We start from the raw sequence: 21,054 nt of genomic DNA, 5'->3' as shown, positions 1-21,054 counted from the left end.
TCAAAGCGCGTCGAGAATCTGTCAAGAACTGACCGCCACTTCCTTCCTTGAAGATCCTTCGCAGGCATCGGAATCCAGCACAGAGTACACAGAGTCTCCTCGCCGACGATTCGAGGCTGCCGAGGGAAATCTGCTTCTTTCAGCGCAACACCCGAGCTCCTGGTCGAAACAGACTTTGCCGTCTGTTCCTCGACAGGTCGTTTGGCAATCAATCGGCCTTCCGTCATTTCCGTAGCTGCCGAGGACTCCACAGTGCCCGTAGACTCAACTGGACTCTTTCCCTTCGACTCAGACGCTATCTGCTCTGGAGCCTCTTCAACCCGCCCTGTTGCCTCAGGTTCTTCTGCCTCAGAAGCGGTCTTCTTGCTATCTCCATCATATGCGAGGACACGACTATGGTGAGCACGATAGCACAAGAGGCGCCAGCGCTGTAGGATTGTCGCCTGAAGACGACCAAGAATGAATTCATCCTTCGCAAGGCTCGTTCCATTGCTAATCTCCATTCCAGAGATCCTTTCGCTCGTCGTATGGGCCATTTCACTGCTCTCGGATTCGTCCTGTGCGATGATTGCAGCGCGGGTCCGCACGAGGTGTAAACGACACTGTATCAAAATATATTGCTTGAAATCTTGTGTCAACGAATTGCCTTCATGATCAACAGGATCGAATCTGAGGGCTCTCTGCTCCTCTTTCTGGGTACCGAGCTTACGAATGTCTGCGGCGATATCAAGAAGCAGATCGAGGTTAGCCTTCGCATCGTTCAATAATGATGCAATCTTCTGTACTGCCGTGCCAATGGAGCCATTGCGTTCCACTGAATTTAGACGATTCAACGCTTCGTAAGCTTTTGAATCTTGCAAGGGATGAAGTAATTCGGCCAACAACGGAATGAGACAGCTCTCGACTCCTTCCAGAAGCTGAAGAATCATTGAGGCCACTGGCGCGTTCAGCCGTAACCGGTAAGCGATAGACATGCGACCGCGAGCGTAAACCCCCAGCGCTGCATTCCATACTCGCAACCGAGCTGCTTGGTCGTCTGCCCATTTGAGAATGATTGGCGGCAGGTCTTTTCGTGCACTTATTGCTGTAAGTCTGTCACTGCAGCGTCGAGCCACAATAAGGATCGAGTCGACCGCTTGAACGGCCATGATGATGTCCCCAGTGTGCTAAGCTGCCTGCCGAGGAGTCCTTTGCGCATTTCGCGCACAACCAGGAATCGACACCCAACGCAGAGCTGTGAGTTCGAAGTGTCCCGTTGAGCTCAGATGATGCCGGCGATAGCCTGGATGTCATCGCGGCCCGAGACCTGCCTGTGTCCCCAAATGAGTGTGTCGCCCGCAACAACGCGCCACGACTTACGACACCGAGGATAGAGCATGCATAGGTCTCCTGATCACGCGCGCGAAAAACATCATGCTACGTGCGTTCGTGAGCAGCGACGATATGTCGTCTGGTGGACATATTTGAAATCGGCATTGTTCGTCATAACTTTTATACACTCCCGCGCGACGCAATGCCACGTGGGATATAAGCATTGTGTACCAACCTTGGAATGGTCGATCTTCGAGCTAGCACTTACTAAGCCGTAATGCCGGATTCTGACCGAACCATCGAAGGAGCAACGTCTTTGGTGAAGGAGATTCTGCCCGACTTGATCGACGTTGCCTGCTTCTGGGCGACAAGCGAAAATGTGGAAGCAGTAAGGGCCCGTGACACGCTCAAGCAGAATGCCCGCCGGCCCTTTCATACGTTTCTTTATCAATATCTTGGCAAGCTACATCATGAATTACTTCGTGTGCCTGTGCGGCTGACGAAGACCAATGACAAGACACTTCATCAAGCCCTGGCGAGGACATTGAGCATATTCGAAGATGAAGTCATTGTGAGCTCACGGGCATTTGGATTGATCTCTTGGTCATGGTTCTCGAGAGATAAGCAGCATGAGCGGACACTCGGGAACATGCTCCATTGGGCAGCACGCAGTCGTTGCCACGACGAGGACAAACTTTTATGGTTAATCAAAAACACGCGCTTAGCAGCGCCACCTGAACAAGTCCGAACAAATCTGCTTGACGCGGTCGCTTCATGTGCCTTGCAGATCGAGAAACTCCTCCCTGTTTACGCGGTACCATTCGAAGATGAGGAGTTTGCCTCGATATCTGCCGAGCAACGTGCTGCATGGCGGAAAGTCGAGGAGATGTGCAAAGGGGTAGAACATATACATCGCCAATTGTCCAGCGCCTGGAGGTGCAGCTGCCCAAATCCCCACGAAGCGCTCCATTTCGCGATCAACCCATACAGTTCGCGCGAGGACGGAACCATATCGTCTGCAGTTCTGCATGACTCCAGTGGCTGGAAGAGAACGGCCATGCTGATGAAGTATGCACAACACGGGAACGCCAATTACGACGAGTTTTGCCAAGATCTGAATGCATCCACGGCTGACCGTCCCTGGTACACCATCTCGAACTGCGCCAGCTGTATGCAGCCCATGACATTCGATCAATTAGAAATGCGGCTGCAGAGTCGACCCTTGCCAAAGGAGCGGCTATGTCTGGCTGTGATTTTATCGCATCTGTATCTACATCTCAGTGGTGGAGCCTGGTGGCCATATACCCGTACGGACGCCTTCATCCGCTTCGATGGACCTGAACGCAGCTCGCTCTCACCGCTCAGCACCCCTTTCCTTCCATTCTCTACCTGCATGGAGTTTCAACCCGATGTCCGCTTTGGGTTCGTGAATCCCTCCATGCCAAGCCTGGTGCAATTCGGAAAACTCCTTCTCGAAATCATCCTGTGGGAGTCCTGCAGTTGGGAAGGTAACGCATTCGAAGAGAGCCTGAGGAAGTTGCGGTGCGAAAGCGATCTTGCCAACGTCGACAGGATCCTCGTCGCTATCATCGCGTGCACAGGATACAAGGGGGAAGATCGGCTGCGCGCCAAAGCTTGCGATCAGACCATTCGCAATAGCGAGCGGATGCGCATGGAATTCTTGACAGTCGTCATACAGAACCTTGAGTACGTTCTGCGCGTGGCGTACCAGATCGATGCGAATATGCTCTTTTCACTGCCCGAGCGGAACGTCACTCCTCGACGAGAACCAATGAACGATGATGAGCGTCGCCGTGATGCGCGGAACGACGCTCTGGAAGCTGTCATCGCATCGGAACTGGCACAAATGGGGCGTCCTGCAGTGAAGCCAATGGATCATGCTGTGATACCGGACATCGAATTCGTCCTCAATGATGACACCGGAGAAGAGCAATCAATCGAAAGCAGAGAGTAAGTCTTGTGAGGCCCATAACAAAACGATTGTGCTGATTGGAATTACTCAGAGTTACTGAAGCAGACCTCTGGAATCAGAGACTGTTGCCGCTAAAAGGGTTGATCCTGCCGCAGAACGCGGTCGTGACGAAGGTCGCAGTGCTCGACACAGGCTTGCATTTCGATGCCGACATCGCCGATCTCTACGACGATCGAGCTGAGGCGTACTGTTTTCTCGAGAACGACGCAATCCCATCACAGGTGGGTGCTGACAGTCCAGCCCCACTACGGTTCGATGGCGATGAGGACGGGCACGGCACGCACATGTGCAGCATAGTCCTGGATGTCGGCACTAATTGCAAAGTCTACTCTGGGCGCATCGCACGGACGCGAGAGGACATACGTGGTAAGAAATCAAGGCAAGAGATAGCTGCAAGAATCGCTCGAGTAAGTTTTCACATTCTCATCCTTGACCAGAAGGATGCGAGCTGCGCTGACTAAACCAGGCAATAAAACACGCCGTCGATATATGGAAAGTCGACATCATCTCCATGTCCTTTGGATTTGTAATCAAATCCAAGGCTGTCTCTGAAGCCATCAAATATGCTCATGACCACCAGGTACTACTATTTGCCGCGGCTGGTAATAACGGCAGTACCGAAAAAGTACGATATCCGGCACGGGATCCCAACGTCCTCTGCATCCACGCGGCGACCGGTTTCGGCAATATGTACAATGGAAATCCAACAAAGAAAGATAACACCTCCAATTTCGCGCTGCTCGGAGTGGCGCTGGAAGGGTTCACTCCACAGATGCCGGCAAAGGTCCGACGGTCAGGCACCTCTCAAGCGACCGCCGTGGCCGCAGGTGTGGCTGCACTGATCATCCAGATCATGCGCGATTCCAAGGGCGAAGTGCGTAGAATGGGCTGGACCGCGCAAAGATATGAGAGTGCGCTATCACAGCTCAAAGAGCTTGAGGGAATGCGTAGGGTCTTCGAGAAGATGTCGACTCAGAGGAATGAATATGAGGTCGTCACGCCTTGGTCCTTGCTGGACGGGATGGGAGCTGTCGAGCGGAGCATGCTGTCGGGACATATCTGTCACACGATCATGACGCTTATGGAAGATTACGACGACGACGAATGATCTGACTGGCATATTTGACATTTCCGCTATTGTATATCCCGTTTACATCATGCATCATCCACTTCATAGGCGGCTTCATCATAATCCAACTCATCGAGTAGACTCGTTGACGGTCGCTTACGCTGATCGTCGAGGACCCCGTCACGGTTATATGATTCCTCATCATACCCTTGCCTCTTCTTCCTGATCCGCCTCGTCTCGAAAGCAAGGACGAACCTCGCCTTCTTCTCGACGACAACGATGTGATGATCTTTGCGCCTGGCATTGATGCTCGCGCCAATCTCGACCGGAATCCCCAACGGCGTCAAATCAATCTCAGGACCGATTTCTCCTCCACGATCTTTCGCATAGCCCGTGACGATGACCGCGCTCTCCGCAATCTTGACGCCCGTGACCAGGAAAAATGAAGGCCTCATGACGTTGAAGATCTGCTGCTTGACCGCAACGCCCTGCAGCGCCTTCTCGAAATACGCATCATCAGGTAGGAACCACTGCGTCTCGACGTCCTTCGCATGGATATAAACAAACGACGCATTCGAGCCTTGACCAGAGACGTTTCCGCCAACGCCCTGCAAGAAAGGAAGATGGAGCTTGATCCCCGCGCCACCGGAGCGTAATTTATCGCTGTCGAGGACGACGTTTGGATCGGTGCTCTTGCGGAGAAGTTCTTCCGGGACGTCGATTCTGCTGGAGCGGTTCAGGATTCGCTTCGTGTCGGGGCGGTAGGGAGATGTCTTTGTGCGGGGATGGATGGAGCCTAGCTTGACGTCGGTGTCGGGGAGCACGTCGAAGCTGGGTGGTTGGAGGAGGGCGTAGGTTGCTTGATCGACGGCGGCCATGGCGCTGGCAGAGTGGGAGTACGACTTGCAGCTTCTTGGAATGTGATCGCGTGCCTCTGGGTGAAAGCTGGATGCCGCTGGCCTGATTCGGTGATGTCTTCCGGGTGCTTGATCAAATGCGGATGTGAAGAACAGAATTGACGGAATAGAGCTGCACGTGGGCGTCCTTCAGCGCATCTTATCTACAGCGCGACATCGTTCCATCCGCGTCAGCTCCATCTTCAATCGAGCAGCGTGCATGCCTTGCACAGCCTCCACCAGCTTCAGTGCAGTGACAAGCTGCCGAGTGATGTTCCCCTTTTGGGCGCGGATGTGGGGAACTGCGCTGACGAACAGATGACAAGCTATGAAGCTCTCGCCAAAACATGCGACTTTTCTATCATCTCCAATCGTTGCTTGAGATGATCCCTCTCATTGTATAGCCGCAGCTACAAGCACACCTGGGCAGACCATGCTGTACGTCGCCGAGCGAAGAAATCCAGGTCGCAGAGCGATAACGGCAACCCTAAGCCAACCCGACTGAAGGTTCCGTTCCCTATTCCGTTCCCTATCGACATCCCATTGATGATGAAGCCTTCGCGACGTTTTTCTGTCCACAGACGGAGTTCTTCGGTCCAATCAAAACCGCACGAAGATGAACACCTCATCATACAGCAGCACAAGTATCTAGTCGGCAGTAACATGGTGATGACGCTCCCCGCGTGCTGTGATGATCGGGAACAGACCATGATTATCACCACAGGCAGGAACATAACAGCGTAACGATGAGTAAGACCACGCCGCAGAACCGCCGCTCATGTGGGGCGAAGACATGAGGCTGAAGGTTGAATTGGATTCCGAGGTGGTCCCACTGAATGGAAATGCTGGCCAAAACGTGAAGCTTCAGCTAACAAGCGCACAAGCGCCCGTGAAACGCTGTCAGCTGCTCCTGCCAATGCACTTCCTCTCATCTGAAACGCGGCGACCACCGCATGACCTGCATCGTCAACCACTTCCAGTCGTCATTTGCCTCATTGAATCTTGGTCTGCTGATCACAACCTGCTGACTGTAATCAACTTCGTCGTCGAAACATGGCAGATAGTGCAAAGTCTGAAGATCAAGATGAGAGAGGTCACGACGACGGAGACGTGAGTGACGGGACAGTCGGAAGGCCGCACAGTCAGATATCATCAAGTGAAACACGCAGCTCCTCCCCATTGACACGCCGAGATTGCAAGTGTACACGCTACTGTTTGAGCCCATCAGCGCGCTTAGGCTGCTTGTCGGCAGTCCCTTTTGATGCTGAGCTCACCAAATGCGTCGCGATCACAAACTTCAATTGGAATCTGACCTGACCCTTTTCTTTTCGCTCACGCACAACACAATCATCTCTAACTACCCACATTCCTTCGCTTGAACACCTCACCGTCGTTTGCCCAGCAGCCGACACATCCGCTCATTCAACGTGGTCTTCACCATTTGGCGCCGCCGCTGGTTCCTCGGTCGCCGTCCATTCTCTGCATCTTGGCTCCTTCCAGCACTCGGTCGGTCTTTCGGAGAAACCTCTGCAAAACGAGAACTCTCGCTCGACGTGGTTCGGCTGAGCCTCTGATCACCAATACGAAATTTCTCTGGTCCTGGCTGGCTGGTAAGAAATATCGCATTCACTCGTTTCGGGTCATTCGTTCCAGACGTCTCCTCACCTCAACTGAGAATGCGCCTATCTCTCCTTTCCATTCTGCTCACGGTGCTGGCGTGGATTCACATCACCCATGCCCGAATCGTTTTCGCTCATTTCATGATGGACAACGCGTACGCCTATAACCTCGAGCAATGGAGCAAAGACATCACTGCAGCGCAGCAGATCGGGATTGATGGCTTCGCATTGAATTGGCACGCTCCTGATTGCAGCCCGGATATGCAGTGGACGCTCTACCGCATCGACGATGCTTTCAGCGTGGCTCAGAAGAAGGGCTTCAAGCTGATGTTCTCCTTCGACATGAGTCACACCATTTGTACCACATTCTGGAATCAGACCTTCATGCAGCACATGATTGACAAGTATGCTGGCAACTCGGCTACCTTTCGCTGGAACAACAACATCCTCGTCTCGACATATGGTGGTGATTCAGTCGCTCAATACGGCAATGACTTCTTCCAAGACTTGAAGAATGCTATGAAATCTACCAACGCCATCACTCTTGCACCTGCGCTCACCGGATACTCATACAGCGCCCAGAAAGACGCTCAGGCGGCTGCTTCGAAGCTTGTCAATGACTACCCTTCCATTGATGGATATTTCAATTGGCAGGCTTGGCCACTTGACACTTCCAACGATCTAAATGTCACGCCGGATCGCACCTTCCAATCAGCTTTGAAGAAGGCTGGTCGTGCTGGACCATACATCATGGGTACGTTCATGTGCTTTTTCCCACCACAGACCCGTCGGGTTATCTTGCTGACATGTCTCATCAGCGCTCTCGCCTTGGCAATTCAAAGACCTCAACAGTGGCAATTACATGGACGCCTGGGTCCAAAAGTCCGACACACTCTTCGCCACCCGCTTCAAGCAAATCCTCGGCGACCCAGCCTCCAACACAACCTCCAACACCACCAATCCCGCCTTCCTGCCCGACATTATCGAGCTGCTCACCTGGAACGACTTCTGCGAATCCCACTACATCCGCGATCTCTCCTCTCCAGAGATCACCAGCAGCGACTACGCCGACTTCGGCACCATGGCCCAATACATCTACGGCTTCGACCACAGCCCCTGGCGCCTCATGGCACAATTCTACATCTCATGGTGGAAGACCGGCGTCCCGCCTCGTGTCACGAAAGACCGCGTCGTCTTCTGGTACCGCGTTCATCCCAAGGACGCCGTCTGTCGCGGCGGGACATCCCCTGGCTCCTCCGTCCGCAACTCCCAACTCCCCGCCGACGCCGTCTTCGCTTGGGCGCTAGTCAAGGAGCCTTCGACCATCAGCCTTTCACTTGGCAAGAACAAAGGCTGGACCTTCCTCGCTGATCCTAAGCTCGGTCCGACCATCGGCTCGATCCCGTTTCCTACTGATCTGGGCGATCATGCGGTTGGTGTCAAGCCGGAAGTCGCGGTCATGCGCAACGGTACGGTCGTACAGTTCGCGCAAGGTCCGCTTGCTGTCACGCAGGATTGCGCTTGGCAGAATTTCAATCCGGTCGTGGGACTTGCCGGGCCGGGGTTGGGCGTCCCGATTTGATACACTGTGCTACAGCGGTGACTTAAGTTGGTCCCTGTGAGAGTATATTCGTTCTGTGCTTCCTTTGCTTCCCGCGCAGCTGGTCTGCCGTGGGCCACGATATGTAGAAAGGACAGCCTCGATGACTGAAAGTGGCGTGAACACTTTGTTTGAAATGACCCGACATGATCAATGAAAGAAATGACATGAATCGAAATGGTGTCTTCAAGATCTTCCCTGGCTTCCTTCTGCAAACACCCTGCACAGTATCTACGTGTCCTCAAAGGATATCTGTTCATCTCCCGCAAACGTGCGACACAGCATGGTCACATAGGTACCTGCGGGACATGCGTGGGAGAAATCCTTCGCTCCCCATCCATCCCGGATCCTTGTTTTGTGAAGTAGCACTCTCTCAGAAGAGCATTCCTGCACACCCACGATGTCGCACGCTAGAGATGGAAAATCGCCATTTCTCGTCGCCGTGACTTTCGGCGCAGGATTGAACGTTCTTCTCAGGTCGATTGGCGTGAGGCTTGAAATGTAGCTGCGAGCGAGCTTGGGCGCCCAAATTCTAGAAACACAGAATGGATGCTGAACGTCGCCAGGAGGTACAGACGCTCGCGTCTCGACGAATTTGTGACGTTGAGTATCCACCTGGGCAGGTAGGAATAGAACGGCTTTGGAATTAGTGCGCGATAATTATGCAAAATCGATCCATCATCGTGTAGGTAACAAATCTTGAAAATCATCTCGAAGCCCATCGGCGAATGTCTGGGACTGTGGGACTTTGGAGCTGCTTAACATTTCGCGCGGAATCGCTGCACAGCATCTATTCATCGGAAGCGTTAACTAAACATCAGTATCCTCAAATACCTAGGCAGTCATCGTTGGAGAAACACGTCTAAGATTAGAAATATATTTCGGCGAGCAAATGGTGTTTGTCGAAGGCGAAAACTTCCTTGGGGCACTGTAGCCGCCCGCGACAAAGAGGGACACACTCACAGCAATGTGATACGCACAGCACAGGGATGCCGTGCCTCCACAACCAACTAATGACGAACCTTGAGATATTCCACATATATATGTGCGATGACCATCTGATGTAGGCAAACTTGCCTTTTGCGTTTTCATCGACAATGCCCGGACATCAAAGCTTCACTTGAGCCGTTGGTCGATCACTTCACAGCGCTTCATCACAGCCTTTTGAAATTCAAGATGACTCCCTACTTACCCATCGAATTGCTCATACAGATCGTGGAATGCATTGAAGGGGACAAGCGAGACAGCACCTTACGCAACATAACCCTGACCTGCCGACTTTGGTCCAATCTGTTCAGGAAATGCCTTTACAAGGCGCTCGACTTCTCAGAAGATGAGGCTGTACGAGATCTGGATACCGAAGAAGATCACTTGACGACGTTTGATCGTTTCGTATTGACCATTATCAAGTACCCTCATTGTGCAGAACATGTCAAATCCGTCAAATTCCCAAGCAAAGACATGACGCGTTACAACTCAGAGCCATCGAACGACTTCATTCTCGCTATCGAGTCGTTGCAGGGCTTATCTCCCAACCTTCGACAATTGATACTCGCAGCTTTCCGCGAAACTGAAGCCCGGACCAAAATTATGCTCTTACTCCTCTTATGCAAGAACCTCGAATGTGGAAATTTCATTGAGCCTACCCACGTTTTCGGCTACAAGAATAATTTCACAAAGTTTTTCGAGGAATTCATAGCATTGCGGCGAATGTTGTGTACACCTGAATCGGCGATCAATATCCGCGAGGTGGAGGTATTCAATATAGTAGAAGAGGACCCCACCAGTTCTGCGGGCATTCAGGATTACAGCAGATGCATCAACATGAATGATATCGCCTATCTCCTGCAACTACCATCGCTCGAAAAAGTCACAGCGCACGAGATGGACAATAAAGGGTTTGCAGCCGACATACCTCAATGCAGTTCAAAATCTATTCGATCTTTCAACTTGGTGCGAAGATTGAACAAAGAGCCATACTCCAGCCCGATACCAGATATCCTGAGCTACCTTCCCCAGCTCGAACATTTCTCTGTGATTTACAACCTACACTGCATAGTTCATTTTCAAGACCATCACCCGAAGGAAGGGTTGCATACGACATATTCAGCTTTGTGTGATAATGGCAAGAGCATCAAACATTTTGAATTCATCTTGAGCAGCCACGATTGGGACCTCGGATACATGACTGCAGAAGTGAATCATGAAACCATATTCGACAATGGTAAGGAAACATCAAGACTCCGTCACATCTACGAAGCAAAGTTCAGTCTTCGAGACATGCAATGTCTGGAATCGTTGCATCTAGACGCTGAGCTTCTTTTCCTACATCGTCATCAGTACGACGGGCATGGGCAACATGGCCCAACCAATGGACTGTATAGCGAGTCATTTTTCGTTGACTTCCTTCCTCCGACTCTGAAGCATTTGTCATTTACTGCAATGTTTCCTCAAGGGGACGATTTTGCGATGCACCAGAGACAGCTACGATACCTGCTCACTCACGAGTCATTCTCTGAGCTTCAACTGGTAATACTGGGCAATTGCTCTCTCTGGAACGATCTCTTCAGTTTCAAGGATCTGATCATATCTCACAAATGGGACATCGGAATCAACACAGGTCGGCCCGGTCACAAGTCCACTGAACGCATTTTCTTGACAAGACCTTCGCTATTCAGACCAAAGCACAGAGATCCATCGGAACCAAACTGGTTGCGGGAAGCGCGGCTGGATTCGCTCTACACGCAAGAACGTCACAATGCGATGGCGCAAGTACAGGACGAGCCCCGATTCCCAAGACCACCCGGGAAGTTACCACGAGTGAGGAGCTGGGTCATCTCTCAATTGGAGGAAATCGAAGCCAGGGCCCCTGATCAATGCTCTGAATGCAAAGCATTCGCCGCTGGGCGGCGTCTCACTTCCAGCTGAATCGGACCAACATCCTGGCCCAAGTGCGATTTCGAGTGATGGGGTTTGAGCAATGGAGTAGCTTTGTAAAACAATAATCGCATATCAAATGAAAAGATCCCCAGAAATTTCCACAGAGTGACTCTCCATGCGAGCAAAATTCTCAAACCAAGGCGCTCGGAAACCGAGCTTACGCGGCAGCGCTTCATCAAGCCGCTGAGCTTCTCGAGCTCAGCAGGTTGGATACAATCGGCGTTCGCGACTATAGTCCGCAACTGTCTGTGAAAGCGTCTCGCGTTTTCCTTAGCAATGAACGCGTGCATAGAAGTGCTAGATCGATGATGCGAGTACATATATATATGTATATTTACGCTCCAGATTGGGCATACTTCAGTATTTGTGGAAATACGTGCACGCGGTTACAGGATGCAATGTGATGAACATGCGCGGACGTTGAAGCACGCCTCGACGCAGAACTGGTATGTTACAACTATGTTGGTTGGTATCTTATCTTGCATGCAATGCCCGGCTTGGAGGATCTAACCTGCGCCGTTCAGCTCGACGACGGCGATGGCTTCAACAGAGGTGGACTTTGGCATCAGGTTGCAAGAAGCTTCGAATCTACGGAAAGAACATCAAAGCTTGCACTTTACAGTGCCGGTCCGTCAGATTCTACCTGGTCATGGACATACCGAGATCCCTCCCGCGAGGCTTGCCTTGATGCCTGTACTCAAAACTTTGGTTGTTGACATGCACTTTCTCTTCCTCATGTTTCGTACACATAAGGGAGACGAAGACCGTTTCCAAGATGATCAAAACGAAAGCGTTTCACGAAATGTGGAGACCGAAGACGACTCACCCGACGAGGAAGACGAAGACGATTCTCAAGATGGGGAGAGCGGAGACGGCTCAAAAGATGAAGAAAGCGAAGACGATTTCCAAGACGAGAGTGGTGAAGGTGACGCAGACAATTTACAGCATATGTCAGGCGCTCGTTGGGGTGAAGACTACCTGGACAGGTCACTACCAACGAGTCTGGACTTTTTGGTAATGCACCCTTCTTGGGAACGGGCAGCTTATACTTCCTACACTTCTGAAGCACATATGGCCGGACAAATAAGTCAATTGCTTTCCCTGATGTGCCACGAGAACTTCGCACAACTCAGATAAGTGACGTGCTGCTCTACGGTCGCCCAAAACTTGACCCTGCGCAACAGTCGTAAGCCTAGGGTGGAGTTCCAGCGATGGATCGCTTCGCGACAGTTCGAAGTTATTTCAGTCATCGCAAGAATGTTTTTGAGGCCAGCAAGACATTAAACGCGTATTCTCTCCGCTGTGAGACCCCCGGCTGTGTTCCTATGGAGAGGCTTCAGTGTATGCCAACGCGATTTACTTTTGTTCACGATGATAGATCGGACTCCGTGCCGCTCTTGTTATTCATCGTGAGACTCGGAATTGCGAAGGAGCTTCATGTCGACCACAATATAAGCAAAGCCTTGTCCGAGACCAAGGTTTCGATAGTAGATGAGGCTGGGCCTAAACCATGTTCGTTAAAGACGCGCCTACTGACTCGCAGAATCTTCATGGTAAACAAGCTTCCGTCAATCTTTTAGTCCAAAGATGACCGACCGCATTTGGAAGCATCATGAAGGGTAGTAAATGTTTAATCAGCAGTGGACTTGGCAGAAAATTTAACATTGCGCGTCGGGAGCTCGACCTCACTCTGCGAATTTTATACATTTATGCTGTCATTGTCGTATTATCCTATTATCTAATGTTACTGCGATGTCAGACCCAACTTACAGAAGTACAAGTAGCATACTGACCAGTTTATGATACGGCTCGTCCGGTTAATGATTGTAGTGGCCAATGAAAAGATTCCCGATGTGGTCAAGCTTTTGGATGAGTCATAAGGTGGTCAGCCATGCTGCATATTGTCAGGACAATATCGCTCAAGGATGCAGCAGGACTGAACATTGTGTAAACAGAAGCATACTCATTATGAGTCAATCTGGGCGATGTGAGCTTATGACACAAACATGAAATGTGAAGCGATACATGATACATGAAATGCCACTGCATGGTGCGGCAAATCGCAGAGCGTGCACGACGGGATAACCACTAGACGACTACATCACTCTGCTATCGTAAATACAAGCCTGTGGTGCGCTCCATATCAAGCGCCATCATGATTATGAAGTATGTCGATTATAATGGGCGAGGAGCAGCTCAGCTGCTAAACGTGCCGCGGCTAAATGAAGACATTGTCCACTTGATTTGTCAAGATATTGTCCTCAAAGAACGACCAAAGACTTGGCTGAGTGTCTCACGGGTCTGCAAGACCTGGCACGCCGCAGTCACTCCTCTACTATACCGAAGAATCGATTTTGCAGCGATCAAGAATGAAGGATCTTTTCACTACTTCATGCGCACAATCGCAGAGCAGCCACGGCGAGCTCAACATGTGCTTGCATTGAACTTTTCGCGGACACGGATCCTAACCCCGCGCCCTGGCCAAGAGTCTCTCGAGGAACCAGTTTCGTGGGATCTTGCTCTGAACGAAGTCAATTCATCGGCAGAGCTCCGACAACAATTGGAGCAAAATCTTATGCGAAGAGGAGCTGCTGCCGACGCCGCCAAGATAGCACTGTTATTGCTGCTATGCATCAACTTGAGTCGCATCGGTCTCACCGACGACCACCTGGTGATCCCGCACTCGCCACTTTTCAAGGTGTTAGAGATCGCCAAATTGGGCTCTCCATTGGTTCTAACAAAGCTTGTCTCGCTTGACTTGGAAGGGTCGGGACTCGTGCACGTAGAAAAGTTGGTACCGTTCTTTCAATTACCGAACATCAAACGCCTTGCCCTGTTCAATATTGCGGACGCATCTACCAAGCTTCTGGGCGTCGCGTCCAGCCCAATGAGCACTGTTCGCCGGTTTCATTACAGTCCGATGGCTGAAGAGCACCCAACGGCATGGTACAACAACTATCAACACAGACCGCTGCGCTCAGAGGTTCTGAAAGACATCTTCAAATATCTGCCTTGTGTAGAGCACCTGAGTTTTTCACTTGATTACCGTCAGGGTTTCTGGACAGACTTACTGAACGCTTTCCGCAAGCATCGTCCGCCGCTGAAAAATCTTGGAATCGATATGATAGGTCGAGGAGAGCTTGTCGGGATCCCTAATTTGCAAGACATGCACTCACTCTTGGCGCTGCGCATAAACTATTACTGCTTGTTCGATGGTAGCCCTGGCTATAATCCCGGTATTCAATCGGGACCGTTGTCGAGACGACATCTCAGCGAGATATTGCCGTTGGATCTCGAGTACCTGCACTGTGATTCTGGTTCTAGTATCACAAGGGGACAAGGCGGAACCACACCACAGACGACCAGGAGGCATACTGATCAGATATTACAGTTTCTCTCCGACCCGGAATTCACGCGTCTACGAAGTGTTGTTGTTGAGAACCACCACTTTGGGGTCACAAACAAAGAACGACACCTGGTCCCGAAGAACATAAAGGAGTGGGCCAAGAATCAACCGTGGCACGTATGGACTTGGCAGCACGGCAACAATAGATGGTATCTCTGTTTCGAGAAGCAATCTGTCTCCCGAGAGGACTTCTTTCAAGAAGGACGCATGCCATCAGGACCGTTCATCTATCCTTGAAAGCTTGCGTCGCAGAGGAAGTTTGCCCGCGTTGCATACGTCGCTGATGATGCGCGAACATCGCCATTCGCGATTATTGTATAAGCAAGCCCATGAGTCCGAGCCTCCTATCCATACGTACATTGCAGATGTCTTCCATGTCTCCATGACATATGAAACGGGATTTTGCCGCAAGGATATGGTTCATGGAAATGGATGCTTCGCTCAACGCCAAGATGGCTGGAATTGCCATGTAGAGCCATACATTTTCGTCGCAGCAAAGCCGACCAATGTCATTGCATGAAGAAAGTCCGTCCGGGAAACCTCACCTGGCGTGGCGGTTGTCGAAGGAATGAAAGAGAGCACTCGAAATGTTTTCAAGGCGCGATCACGAGCGTGAAAGTCTTTGGAAGGGGTATTGGCGGGCTTTCGTGGTCGATCAATGCTTGTGAGGACCTTTTCGCCATCAGCCCTCAGGTTTTATCCTTTGTGCGCAACATCAAGATTGAAGCAGGATCCTGCTTCATGTCCGCTCCGTTCGATGTTGCAGATCAAGGTAGACATGGGAGAATGGTGTGATGAGCTCTTCTGTAGAGACCGTGCTCGAAGTCTTGACGCACATATGAATTGCCAGCGAATCGGGGGCCGCGGATTCCGCAGGCGATCATTCTACGCGGGGGTGCATAAACATCAGTAGTGCTCGCGGCTGTACCAGATCCTCTTCGTTGATATACGGCCAGATATGTGCGCTGCGATAGACCGTCTGTTGGCTGCCATCTTGTGGGGCTTCCCTGTAGAAACCCGCAGAATCGGGGTGATGTGTGGCACTCATCTTGTCCGGAAGCCACACCGGGAGCAATGTTTTTCGACGTTGCTCCGATATCTGCTTGAGCCAACGCTTACGGATGGTAGCTTCGTGTCGCGCAAGAAAAGCTTGCAATCGCGAGTGATCTTCGAAAATCTGGAAGCGCTTTGGCTTGGGTTTCTTCAACGGCCGATGCAGTGAGCATTTCTGGCATTGGAGGGCCACCCTTCTCACCAGCGCCCGTCATTTTCATCATGTGGGGCATGACTTCTTGGGTCATGGTGGTTTGCGATCTATGAGGTCAGTATATGCAGAGATCTGCAATGAACGAGGAGGAGAAACATGAGCGAGAAGTGGGCAGATGAATTCGATTTAGCTAGGAATTTAGTGATCTCATGCGTCTCCCACTTCGCCTTGCCGGCATAATTGTGCTCAATTATTAGCTGGAAACTCGAAAACTCGGCGATCGTACGTCCCGGCGCGGTATGAGCATTTACATTTCGATGCGATTGGGTGCACTTCGGCCCTGTCTAAGGTAATCCGTCCTGAAGCAGCACTTCCCAGATGGCCGCGGAGGTTCCAAGGTTTGCATGGATATTCAGCGCACGTGATACCGAATTTGTGAAGCCTGTGCATTTTATGCATCCCGCCTGAACGTCACCTGAAAGCATTAAGCGCAGGCAGACCACACGCACTGCAACATCTATACCATGGCAACAATGACCGCACAACCGCTCGCGGCTTCATCGCCGCAATGGCTAGTCGATCTCAACTCCATATCCGGTGTGACGGCTACAACAGTTGCGACCAAATCGAAAGCACACGTCTTCCCTGACCCACCGGGCTTTCCATCCTCCACGACCATCCAAAGCCGCTCCACGAAGCAATCCATCAAATCCTCTACAGCCGTCGCCGGCGCATCCAGTAATGCAGTCACACCACGCAAACCTCCCACAACGGAAGAGATGGATCAGTTAAAATTGAAGAAGGCTTGGGAACTTGCTCTCGCGCCTGCAAAGCAACTCCCCATGAACGCCATTGGCATGTATATGTCCGGAAACAGCCTGCAGATCTTTAGCATCATGATGGTGATGATGTTGTTCAAGGGGCCGATCACCGCGATGTTCAATATCAACGCGACGTTTCAGAGATTGGAGAGTGAAGGCAACCGGCAGCAGATGATTTTGGTGAAACTTGCGTTCGTCGGGTGTAATTTGTTGGCTTTAGCTTTGGGCATTTGGAAAGTTAACGGCATGGGATTGCTGCCGTATGTTCCTCCTTTTTCCTGCAAGGCGTTTGAATGTCTACGTACTGACTGCTTTACACAGAACAACGAGATCCGACTGGTTAGCATGGGAATCGGCGCGAGAACCCATCGAAAGAGCATTCTATGTACCATGACTATGACCTGCGAGCTTATTAGAGAAAATAGAAAATTTCTTCGGAGACACCCCGGAACATCACTCTCTTATAAGCTTTGGCGCTACGCACCTTGGTAGGGAATTCAGATTGTGCACGCTTTCTCGTAGAGGCTCGGGCCCGACGACGGTCTCGGTGTTCGAAACTTCCACACCCGCATATTGAGGACCTGTCACCAATCTACGCAGAATATGTTTTCGGCCGCTCCGAGCAAGATCCGTGCTGGATGGGTGTTAGCGGCGCGTTCTACGGACTAGCTTCCTCTCCTGTCGCTACTGCTTCATCTGCCCCGAGACTCTTGCAGGCCTCGTTATTACTTTCGTCGTCAGTTTCGTCGTTGGCCGCAATGTCGACGCCATTCGCTAGTTCTTCACCTCCAACCACGTCCTCCGCCGCCGCTATCAAGCGCTAGAACGCTACTGCCTGCCGCCGATTAAATCGATACCCTGGCCCGGTAGCTGTGCCGGTGTCACGCATACGTTACGTCCGTACGAAGAACACGAGCATCTGTTGCCACACCCGGCAGCGCTTCGCGATCGACGTCCGCTCCTGGTATGGCTGCAGCGGCTGATATCGGACCTGGTCCCGCTCCGTCCGTACTACTTGCATCTGGATCAAGATGCCACTTCCGGCGACGGTCGCCTGGCTGGCCGCGCCCACGTCGGCCATCGCCTTCTACACCGCTATAGTAAGCTTCTCAGTCAAAGTGGTCTCTGCTGCTGGTATTCTCTCGGCGGTTTCGGCCGGGCGACGTCCTGTGGGATTATCATCGACGACCGGCTCCTCGACCAGCTGTACGAGCACTCCGCGGTCCTGTCCCGCCAAGTACGACGCCTAGCCGGCCCGGCGCAGCCACGGGTTGGCCTCATCCACGGTGCCTTCGGCGATCCTCTGCTCGGCGTCCCTTTTTGCCGCGGCGACTATCTCGTTTGCCTGCTTCCATGTCTGCTTCCATGCAGATGCACATACGGCGCTGTCCGTACCCGGGCTGGTCGTGGGCGTCGCGTCGTCCGTCTACCGGCGCGGAAACACCTCAAAGTAGCCGGAGCTACGGCGGTCACAGCGACACTGCTTAGACTGTTGATAGCACTGTCGCCAAAGCCGCCGTATTGTCCTTATGCTCCGGCAAACGTATCGACACCACTCGGGCTCCAAGCCAGATTACATACCGTCTTGGTAGATGGGTAGTGCTTCAATTGGGGGCCCAACGGTGCTGGGCAGCAGAAGCTGACTTGCAGACAAGGCGAGTCCAGGCCATGTCTACACCTCTTCTGTAATATGCTAAGCGTCTTTATGCTCTATTCTACGATGTTTGCTCTCCGGATGTCGCCTTATATGCGTCGTAGCCCAGGAACAGCCGCAACCGAGTAGTAGTAATATTGCAGCATGCCATAGTCACGTGCTTTAGACACCCTGCCATAGCCAGTCGACCCCTTTCGAACACAGCTGGAGAATAGCAATCTAGGTAGGACACTCAACTTTCAATACTCTTCCCGCGCCTGCATATACCCGTAAGCGGCGATAGGTGAGAGTCACTTAGGTGTAGATCCCCCACCTAGGGATAGCTGAAATCGATCAACCAGTAATTGTTTCGGAAGGCATCTTCAAAGGTAAGCAAGAGGTTGAAGTGGAGCTTGCGCTGAAGTTATCTGACGTTTCGGTCGAAGGCGTGTTCCTTCGGTCTTTCATGCAACACCGACTAGGAAAATAATCAGCAAGCGTACGGCGTACGAAGTGCAATCTTACCTCAAGTTTGAGTAGAGAACATTATCTGAAGACTCCCCTACGATGCTCCGGAAAAGAACGTATTCGAAATACCTCTTTCCCAGCCAGAAACCCGCCTCACCACGGTTGGAAATTCGTCCGTCCACCCGTGATGCTCCCTTACTAGTACTGTCCGGGATCGCATTCAGCATCGCTAGTTTAGATCTTAGATCTTAATGGTACCCTAGTACTATAGGTACAAGCCTGTATATTGCGGTGGAGACCGGTAGCTATAGCTATAGCCAGAGTCACTCAAATGGTTGATTATAAACCCGTAGCAAATTATATAAGTCTAATCAAATGTCTACCCGTTGCAAGATTACATTTGTCGCAAGGATAGGAGGCCTCTTCTACTCGAATGTTACGGAACTTCTCGGTATCGCCGCTACCAAAACTTGTATATCCAACTCTTCGGAATGTAGTATCCGAAGTGTTGCTCAGCTCAACAACCAAACCGAAAGCTGGATCGCTTTGCGTAATTCCTGTAACCATCAGGAGGAGAAAGTACTTGAATCCGGTCTGGATCAACGGGAGCGGAAAGTCGAAATCTATGTCTGCATATAAGTCCCAGTCCTGCTCCTCTCCATATGGCAGTACTAACCTTTGCGCCCAATCGTTCTGGACGGAACGAAATGTATCGCGAACTTGCTTGAGGTGAATGCGGATCATTCGGGCTCGTAATGTTAAGACCGCATTCTTGACAAAACCCGTCTGGTCATCCGTCACAAACTCCATGTCAAATCGCTGGACGCGAAATATCTTTCTGGTGTCTGAACCAAACGTATGTCTCACGACGGGAAACGAGACTGAAAGCCACGAAAAGCTCGGCGAAGGATGGGTACGTTGATGCTGGACGACGCTCCCTTGGGAGGCGGCATTGGGCTTTGCTTCCCACAACAGCTCTGATCGGATTCGTCTCTGCCATATCCCGGCTCTGTAGACATCTCCCATTAGAGGCTCAAATCTTTTTGCGAGTCCCGCAATACCTAGGGCCTTATCACCGAGATAGGTAATGTCAGCTCGAGAGTCAGCTTCTTGGAGTGCCCACCATTGCAGGTAGACGGGGTCCTCTTTTGGTTGGAAAATTTGGAATCTCGTATAGCGTGACACATATGACCAAAGGTATTCGTACAGTCGACACTTGGGTCGCCATGTGCCCCAATTCCGGCTTTTGTGAAGTGCAAGATCCTTGGCCGTCGAGAAGACCTCGGAGAGTAGCATATTGTTAGGCGATGAGCGATGCAGGGTCAGTTTGGGGAACATTTCGGATCTGAACCCACTACAGCACTCCCACATGAGCTCGTGAGTTGAAAAATGTAGCGTACGGGGACTCAGACGTCTCTCTTGACAAATCCAAGCCCTCCTGGAAGCTGGTGATTCATCAATCTGGCGTCGCCCATAGTTCTCTGGAACTACGATTATGTCTCCTTCCGCCATGTGGACGATGTCCAGTACTGATGAGGCTGGGTTTCGATCGCGGAAAAGACCTTGACAACCTTCGCTGGAGTCGAGTGCGGAGATATTGCAATATCCATTCGCATACACCTCGTCCATAACCTTGGACTCGGACAACCAATCAGTCTCACTCCTCTGCACGATGCAGAGGGAATCAATCCATAAATACCGGACACCTAGTCTACGGGTGACCTCGATAGCTTCTTGAAAAGTCTTAGTCAAGAGCCGAATTTCGATGCCTCGTCTGAGCAGAGGTGGCCACAAGCAAGTCCGGCTTGCTTGACTTGCTTGACTTGATCCAAATGCGGTTAGTCACCAAGTCAAGTCGGCCAGGTTTTTATGAGTAATCAAGTCAAGCCGTAGATTGAGACTTGCTTGACTTGCTTGACATAGGTCTTGGCATAGATCTAGATTGTACATGTCGCGTACACTATGGCGAGAGTCACTCATCCGTATAGATTAGGGTCTCAGCGTGACCCTCCAGCTGCAACCCAAACCCTTATTTTCCCCTGCGGATACTGCCGGCGTCCAGACAGCCAATCAAAAGCTAGTAACCCCGAC

General features: G+C 51.4%; 10 protein-coding genes across 10 annotated transcripts in view; 7 read left to right on the top strand and 3 right to left on the bottom strand.

Annotated features, from left to right (window-relative positions):
* The first annotated feature begins 1,368 nt into the window (after positions 1-1,368).
* Positions 1,369-3,765, top strand: K489DRAFT_81795 (uncharacterized protein). Its single transcript, XM_033608952.1, has one exon. The coding sequence runs from the start codon at positions 1,589-1,591 to the stop codon at positions 3,284-3,286; it is 1,698 nt and encodes a 565-aa protein (XP_033455892.1). The 5' UTR covers positions 1,369-1,588; the 3' UTR covers positions 3,287-3,765.
* Positions 3,415-4,412, top strand: K489DRAFT_326674 (subtilisin-like protein; the record flags this gene model as incomplete). Its single annotated transcript, XM_033601926.1, has 2 exons — positions 3,415-3,711; positions 3,771-4,412. Coding segments are annotated over 2 exons (939 nt in total), but the record flags the coding sequence as incomplete, so codon positions are not given.
* On the bottom strand, positions 4,304-5,649 carry K489DRAFT_81742 (uncharacterized protein). Its single transcript, XM_033608951.1, has one exon. The coding sequence runs from the start codon at positions 5,249-5,251 to the stop codon at positions 4,460-4,462; it is 792 nt and encodes a 263-aa protein (XP_033455890.1). The 5' UTR covers positions 5,252-5,649; the 3' UTR covers positions 4,304-4,459.
* A 1,356-nt stretch (positions 5,650-7,005) lies between these two features.
* On the top strand, positions 7,006-8,437 carry K489DRAFT_291748 (glycoside hydrolase family 71 protein; the record flags this gene model as incomplete). Its single annotated transcript, XM_033600199.1, has 2 exons — positions 7,006-7,642; positions 7,707-8,437. Coding segments are annotated over 2 exons (1,368 nt in total), but the record flags the coding sequence as incomplete, so codon positions are not given.
* Positions 8,438-9,448: 1,011 nt separating this feature from the next.
* On the top strand, positions 9,449-11,532 carry K489DRAFT_384346 (uncharacterized protein). The gene has a single exon (XM_033605839.1). It carries the CDS (start codon positions 9,665-9,667, stop codon positions 11,414-11,416), a length of 1,752 nt encoding a protein of 583 aa, XP_033455888.1. The 5' UTR covers positions 9,449-9,664; the 3' UTR covers positions 11,417-11,532.
* A 341-nt stretch (positions 11,533-11,873) lies between these two features.
* K489DRAFT_434711 (uncharacterized protein) lies at positions 11,874-12,992 on the top strand. The gene has a single exon (XM_033608568.1). It carries the CDS (start codon positions 11,966-11,968, stop codon positions 12,563-12,565), a length of 600 nt encoding a protein of 199 aa, XP_033455887.1. The 5' UTR covers positions 11,874-11,965; the 3' UTR covers positions 12,566-12,992.
* A 410-nt stretch (positions 12,993-13,402) lies between these two features.
* On the top strand, positions 13,403-15,169 carry K489DRAFT_81659 (uncharacterized protein). The gene has a single exon (XM_033608950.1). It carries the CDS (start codon positions 13,584-13,586, stop codon positions 15,069-15,071), a length of 1,488 nt encoding a protein of 495 aa, XP_033455886.1. The 5' UTR covers positions 13,403-13,583; the 3' UTR covers positions 15,072-15,169.
* Positions 15,170-16,574: 1,405 nt separating this feature from the next.
* K489DRAFT_326810 (uncharacterized protein) lies at positions 16,575-17,256 on the top strand (the record flags this gene model as incomplete). Its single annotated transcript, XM_033601937.1, has 2 exons — positions 16,575-17,122; positions 17,184-17,256. The coding sequence occupies 2 exons, from the start codon at positions 16,575-16,577 to the stop codon at positions 17,254-17,256; spliced, it is 621 nt and encodes a 206-aa protein (XP_033455885.1).
* A 498-nt stretch (positions 17,257-17,754) lies between these two features.
* K489DRAFT_326868 (uncharacterized protein) lies at positions 17,755-17,946 on the bottom strand (the record flags this gene model as incomplete). The annotated part of the gene is made up of 1 exon (XM_033601940.1): positions 17,755-17,946. A coding segment is annotated over one exon (192 nt), but the record flags the coding sequence as incomplete, so codon positions are not given.
* Positions 17,947-19,281: 1,335 nt separating this feature from the next.
* Positions 19,282-21,054, bottom strand: part of K489DRAFT_345484 (HET-domain-containing protein) — a 5,629-nt gene continuing 3,856 nt past the window's right edge. Inside the window, exons 2-3 of the mRNA XM_033602331.1 lie at positions 19,640-20,732; positions 19,282-19,586 (exon numbers count right to left, since the gene is read on the bottom strand). Coding sequence (XP_033455883.1) covers positions 19,481-19,586; positions 19,640-20,732 — 1,199 coding nt within the window. The 3' untranslated portion in view covers positions 19,282-19,480. The remainder of the gene's footprint in view (positions 19,587-19,639; positions 20,733-21,054) is intronic.

Source organism: Dissoconium aciculare, assembly GCF_010015565.1.
Source record: "Dissoconium aciculare CBS 342.82 unplaced genomic scaffold K489scaffold_15, whole genome shotgun sequence".
Lineage (NCBI taxonomy): Eukaryota > Fungi > Ascomycota > Dothideomycetes > Mycosphaerellales > Dissoconiaceae > Dissoconium > Dissoconium aciculare.
The sequence above is the reverse complement of the archived record's forward strand: the minus strand, read 5'-3'. Positions and strand labels throughout refer to the sequence as shown.